Genomic DNA, 6329 nt, shown 5'->3' on the forward strand with positions numbered 1-6329 from the left:
ACAGGGAATCCATATTTAGTAAAACTGTCATACCAAGCTTCCAATATTAACCTTATTTGTAAACTTTATATCAATAAGCTCTAATTCAAATGTCACAGTGGCAGAAGCTTGAACTCCAGGTAGATGACTGCATATACAAAGGTGTTCGTTCTTTTCATTTTGTAGTAAAAGAATGAGGTTCAGTTACTTCTATTATATTTTGATAAATAATTTCATATTAAATTCGTCTCAACTTTTGTAACAAATATTCTTTGCTTAAAACTTTTATTATATGAGGGAATTACTTGGGGAGGACGCAATTTTAAAGTCGCTTTTGTGGGCACCACAAATCAACTTTATCTTTATATAACATGTGAATATAGAAGGAGGATTGACAGAAACAAACCAAAAATACAAAGAAAGTAGTCTCAATGATCAATGTTTCAAGCTAAACGTTGGTTGCTGAAAACGTTCTTATACACAGTTTACTGATAAATTTCTACTCAAATAAATAAAGATATTTTTTCCACATGTTAAAGTGGCTTTTGTGGGCACCACAAATCAAATCCGTTTTCCTATATAAGACATGTATGCAAGAGGAGTAACCAGGATTTAAAGAAAGAAAGAAATAAAAAAAAAATACAAAGATGGCAGGCTCAAGCTCTACTCCACATGTCACACTAGAAGTTGGTGAAGAAAACCCATACCCACACCCATCAAATGTTTATACCCCCAGTTTTGTTACCTTGAAGTTAAGTGGAATGGATGAGTATGAGATTTGGAAAACACAAATGCTATGTCTGTTAGAGAGTCATGGTATGCTTGGTTTCATTGATGGAACACATGTCAGCCCTCAAACCAGTCATAATGTTTCAGAGAAGGAGAACGTGGGTGAAGACCATCAAACTCATCACAAGCTGTGGAGAAGATCAGATGCTCTGGTGAAGGGTTGGATTCTTGGTGCTCTCTCTAAACAAACACTCACCTATGTTGTGGATCGTCTCAAAGCAAAGCTCTCTCAAGAGAGAAATGTAGCTGACTTCTGTGGAAAAGAAGTATGGGATGAATTGGAGACCATGTATGCTCCGGCTGTTGTTCCACCAGAATTGCTAGTCGTTGAAGGTAAAATCTTTAAACTAACACTCATATATGATGATGCATTTATAGCTTTTAATGTAAAAGAGTTGAGTCTAGACTGTCTAGTGTTAAGTTGTGACGTCTATTCCCGACTGAGACTAAGGCCATCTCCAATGGGAGTTCAATAGAGGGTTTAACGGGGAGTTTAATCTCATTAAACTCAAAATCCCCATTATGGGAAAGTGACTAGGATTCAATGGAATGGGGAGTTCAATCCCCATTCAACTCTATATTCTCTCTCCTCACACACACACACACACACACACACATATATATATAAATTATTTTTTATTTTAATTTTTTAATTAATGTTAATTTTAATTGTAGTTTTTAATTTTTAATTTCATGCTAATTAATTTTTTAAAAATAATAATAAATAAAAAGAAAAGGATAAATGATGTGACAATCCATTAAATTTTATAGAGTTTAATGGAATGTAGAGTTTAATGGGTAAAGTTGTATAGTGAGTGAAATGTATATGTATCAATCCAATAAACTCATATGAGTTCAATGCATTGGAGATGGTCTAAGCAGTGGGGTTCCTAGGGTTTAATTGCTAAATTGTAAACTCTTATTCCTTAAATTGTGACTCAAATCAAAAGAAACAAAGGGTTCTGGCTTTTGAGTTTTGAGAGGCAAGTCTCTCCCAATTCCCATGTCACTGACTAAATCTGTTGCAAAGATATAACATGTAAAATGACCTAAAAACCCTTAACACTTGCATTAGCTTGTTTGACCATTGATTGGTGGACTTTACCTCTATGCACATACGATGTTTATATGAAGTACAGCAAAGTGCCCCATTAAAATAATCTTTTAGACCCGGCCCATAAGCCGTTTTAGGCCTGCAATTGAATGTATGTATGTAAGGGTGTTCGTTTGGATGGATCGGTTTAATCCGATCCAAGTGAATCCAAATTAATTTCGGTTTTCAAAACATAGATCCAAATAGTCCAAACTAAATTCAAATCCGATCCGATCCAACCAAATTATAATTCGGTTGGATCGGTTTTTTACAATTCGGTTTTCAAAAATTAAGACATTTCAACCAATATATAACTTTAGTATTAACTTACCTTATAATATAAACTAAAAAATATTGTTTAATTAGTTGTGAATTAAAACTTATAAATAACTATCAAGAAAAATATATTATAATTTACTACTTTATAGACAATCTTTTTTTTATAAGAAGTATATATTAAAGTATTATAATAGATGGAAATTTTTAATATACTAAAAGAATAATTTATTAAAGATATATATTAAAAAGAACAAAATAACAAATTGCAATTCGGTTTTTTTGGACTATTCGGTTTTTATTTTGTAAACCAAAACCAATCCAAAATCCAAAATAATAATTCGGTTTTGCTAAAAACCAATCCAAAAATCCGAATATCCGAACCAAATAGTCCGATCCAAATTGTCCAATTGGACAATTCGGTTTTATCCAAATAGTGAACAGTCCTATATGAATGTCTCTATGTGTGCATGATGCATGTGTGTGTGTATGTATGTCAATGGTTTTCTTTTTCATCCTTTGAAATCCCTAACGGATTGCTCTCGAGTTTCATTTAACGAGAGAAAAGAAGAGAAAAGAAAATAAGATTCAAGTTAATTTTCTTTATAAACTATCTTCCTAAATCGGAAAGGAACCAGAGAGAAAGGAAAGGAAGATCAATTCCTTACTTTTGTTTTCTTCCGTTTTCTTTTCGGGAGTGGAGTGTAAATGTTTGGATTAAATTAGAGGATCCACATATATTCAGTCTTTAGTTATCACCTTTATAACAACATGATGGAAATTTAGATACACTACGAGATCAAGAAAGAGCAGAGGATCAGAAACAATTGTATAAGGCTACCCTCGGAGGAGAATGGACTGGTGTTGAAATAGTTTTGAGGGAACGAGAAGTTACAGTGTTAAATAAAATCACAAATAACGGAAACACAGCGCTCCATGTAGCAGTTGGTACTTCCAAGAAGCCATGGTTCTTGCAGCAACTGTTGGATGTCATACCAGAGAACACACAGCTATTGGATGTGAGAAATTCAGATGGAAGCACACTGCTCCATGTTGCTGCTATAGTTGGCAACACCGAAGCTGTTGACATACTGGTGCAAGGAAACCCAGATTTGTTGTTAGCCAAGGACAACGAGGGTCACACACCACTAGCCATAGCTCTCTCTAATATGCATACCGAGACGTCTAAGCAACTGTTGAAATACATTAATACTGACATAGAGAAGGATGCGCTGTTTTCTGGCACAAGTGGTGATGAGCATTTAGTTAATGTTATTTCCTCCAAAGATTTTGGTAAGTGTCGGCTCGACTCCAGTTCAAATAGTTAAAAGAACTACCCACTTAAACGAAAATGGCTGACTTTGGAATATATGTAGGCTTTGCGAAGGATCTGATGCAGCATTACAAAACATTGCATACTGATGCAGTGCTGATGGCTATAGCTCAAAATTTCCCATGCGAACTTAGTATATTGGAAGAATATATAGGTTTGTTGATTTTTAACTTGATTCTGCATGTTCTTTTACATATTGTGTAATTATTTATAGGGCGTCACAACAGAATTTCTTGTAATCCACTTTTTATACTGAAGGGACTGATATGGTCGAGCAACGAGTCTTCTCTTGCCAAACCTGTGGAGATTGTATTTTTGACATTTTGGAAAGATGTAGTCCATGTGTATCCTTGCTTTGTATTCTCCCATGCTGTATCGGTAGGTCATGAGTCTATGTTTCCTTCAATTTTTAACTTGTTGGTTGCGCATTCCGATCATAACCTGGTCCATCTAACAAACATTCTATCGACTAATGCAGTGACTGAATATTGTCTTATGTTTTTACTGCGGATCGTTAGGATATTAGGTAAGATGAATCATCAAGTACCATCATTGTATTACCAAAAAAAAAAAAAAAAGACCAAAAGTTATTCCTTTGTTTGAGATGCTCATTTGGGTGTATGTTGCAGTGTCTCCATTTATTAAAGAGAGAGTTCGAATTCATAAAGATGCTATGGAACTATTAGAGGATGCATGTCGTTTGACAATTAATACAAAACATTCGAGCTCTTTCCCTCAGTATTACACAAATCCAATTCTTGAAGCCCCAAGACAAAATTCATACGAGGTGGTACAGCGTATTGTGTCTTTCTTCCCAAGTGCAATTATGAGTGCTAATGAAGATGGCCACAACGTTATTCAATATACTGTGATAAATCGATCAGAAAAGGTTTACAACCTACTCTATGAAATGAGCGAACATAGGAATATATATCGAACAATTAAAGACTCTTCTGGGAATAACCTATTGCACTTGGCTGCAAGATTGGCACCATCCACTAAACTGAATCTTATATCAGGGGCAGCTTTACAGATACAACGAGAACTACTATGGTTTAAGGTAGGAATCTCTATGATTCAAAATCGCCATACATGATGATTAAATATCAACATTTGTTTATTAAGCCTTGTTAACATATTGTAATCTTGTAGGAAGTTGAAGGATTTGTGTGTCCTCTAAGCATCATTCAAAAGAACTCTAGCGGCGAAACACCAAAAATGGTATTTACTAGAGAGCACAAAGACTTGGTGATTGAGGGAGAAAAATCGATGAAGTCTACTGCAAAGTCTTATACAATTACAGCTGCATTGATCATCACCATTGTGTTTGCAGCAGCCATTACAGTTCCCGGAGGAAGCAACCAGGATACTGGAATACCAATTTTTACCTACAAAACCGCCTTCACTATATTCGCAATATCAGATGCCATATCATTATTTGCAGCTGTTACGTCACTATTAATGTTTTTGTCGATTCTCACTGCACGTTTTGCTGAGCAAGACTTTCTCTTCAAGTTGCCTACAAAGTTGATAATTGGTTTGACCACCTTGTTCATTTCAACCACAGCCATGATAGTAGCTTTTGCTGCAACTTTGTATCTTGTATTTGGTCGAAGCCACTCAAGGGTTCTTATCCCTATAGCTGTGTTGACATGCCTACCAATTACTTCGTTTGCGACCTTGCAGTTCCCTCTTGTCCTTGACTTGATGAGTGCCATATATGGGCGTAGTATTTTTGGTAAGAAAAGAGATTATTCTTATTGGGATAGAGAAATACTGATTTGATAATATATTTGAGATCATGGGGATCATATATAGTGGAAGTTGTGAACTACATTGTAATGGTTTGATTCTTGGAAAATAGCTGTTGTGAAATCATAGAGTAAAATAGCCTGGATTTGTCATTACCGAAACATATTAACTACAAAATAATATAGTGATCTTATCATTATACACGGCCATGTTGGGTTATTGGGTTGGTTTAACGGGTCATGAGTTGGATCCGATCCAGAAGTGTTTGATCGCGCCTTGCTAAAATAAAGGGATTATACCCATGATTTTAGAAGTTGCACATGAGAAATGGTTAAGTTAGACCGAGTTTATGGGAGATGACGTTGATAAGCATGTTCATGTTTATTTTAATTATAAATAGGTGTATTATTTCATTTGTTTTGCACCTCGATCTATTTTTCATTCAAATATAGGAGCTTTCTCTCTGCAAGCATACTTTCACATACATACGTTAGTAGTGTGTGTGTTTTTTTAAGGGACCTGAACCTATAGGCTATACTAACACTGAAATATATAATTGCTTCTTAAGGTTTTATTTCATTTTATTGAAAGACATAAACTGCTTTTTAAGGTTTAGTCTTGCTAGTATGCATTTTTTTACTCTAATTTTTCTCCCACTAATAGCACTGAAGCCAGTGACATTAGGAATTGGCTTCTGATATGATTTTCCCAAGTTGTAGGTTTGTTGGGATTTATAAAACAATGACGGTAGTAAAAAATTACTCATACAGGAACAACTTTATTTTTTAAAGAGAGTTACAACTCTATATCTTGTATTTCACTTACTTTCTTTCTTCATACATTTTACAACAGCACACTACATCTATTTATAGGACAACAAACTAAGGAAATAGTGAAATACTTAAGAGTTAAGAAAACTTAATGGCTAAGTGTTGAAACGAGAGATACCAAAGGGCCTTTGGCCTAGCGGTAAGGAATGACTCTCTCAAATGAGATGTCATGGGTTCAAGTCTCACTATGAAACATAGGTGGTGTCTAGGATTAGATTAGAGTAGAATAGTTTGCCGTTTAAAAAAAAAAGTGTTAGAAATTAATGCTAGTCTTACT

General features: G+C 34.8%; 1 protein-coding gene across 1 annotated transcript; it reads left to right on the forward strand.

Annotated features, from left to right (window-relative positions):
• Positions 1-425: 425 nt before the first annotated feature.
• Positions 426-5421, forward strand: LOC145086619 (uncharacterized). Its single transcript, XM_079024437.1, has 7 exons — positions 426-1101; positions 2924-3430; positions 3514-3624; positions 3729-3848; positions 3949-3996; positions 4100-4530; positions 4623-5421. Exons 1-7 carry the CDS (start codon positions 627-629, stop codon positions 5253-5255), a joined length of 2325 nt encoding a protein of 774 aa, XP_078880563.1. The 5' UTR covers positions 426-626; the 3' UTR covers positions 5256-5421.
• The last annotated feature ends 908 nt before the right edge of the window (positions 5422-6329 follow it).

The sequence above is a fragment of the Lactuca serriola genome, chromosome 2, assembly GCF_051521515.1.
Source record: "Lactuca serriola cultivar US96UC23 chromosome 2, Lser_US96UC23_V15, whole genome shotgun sequence".
Classification (NCBI taxonomy): Eukaryota; Viridiplantae; Streptophyta; class Magnoliopsida; order Asterales; family Asteraceae; genus Lactuca; species Lactuca serriola.

Excerpts from the sequence above, each read along its gene's own strand:
- LOC145086619 (XM_079024437.1), top strand. The coding sequence starts at position 627 with ATGGCAGGCTCAAGCTCTACTCCACATGTCACACTAGAAGTTGGTGAA. Across the intron at positions 1,102-2,923 it reads AGAATTGCTAGTCGTTGAAG|ATACACTACGAGATCAAGAA; the intron begins GTAAAATCTTTA and ends ATGGAAATTTAG. Across the intron at positions 3,849-3,948 it reads TATTCTCCCATGCTGTATCG|TGACTGAATATTGTCTTATG; the intron begins GTAGGTCATGAG and ends CGACTAATGCAG.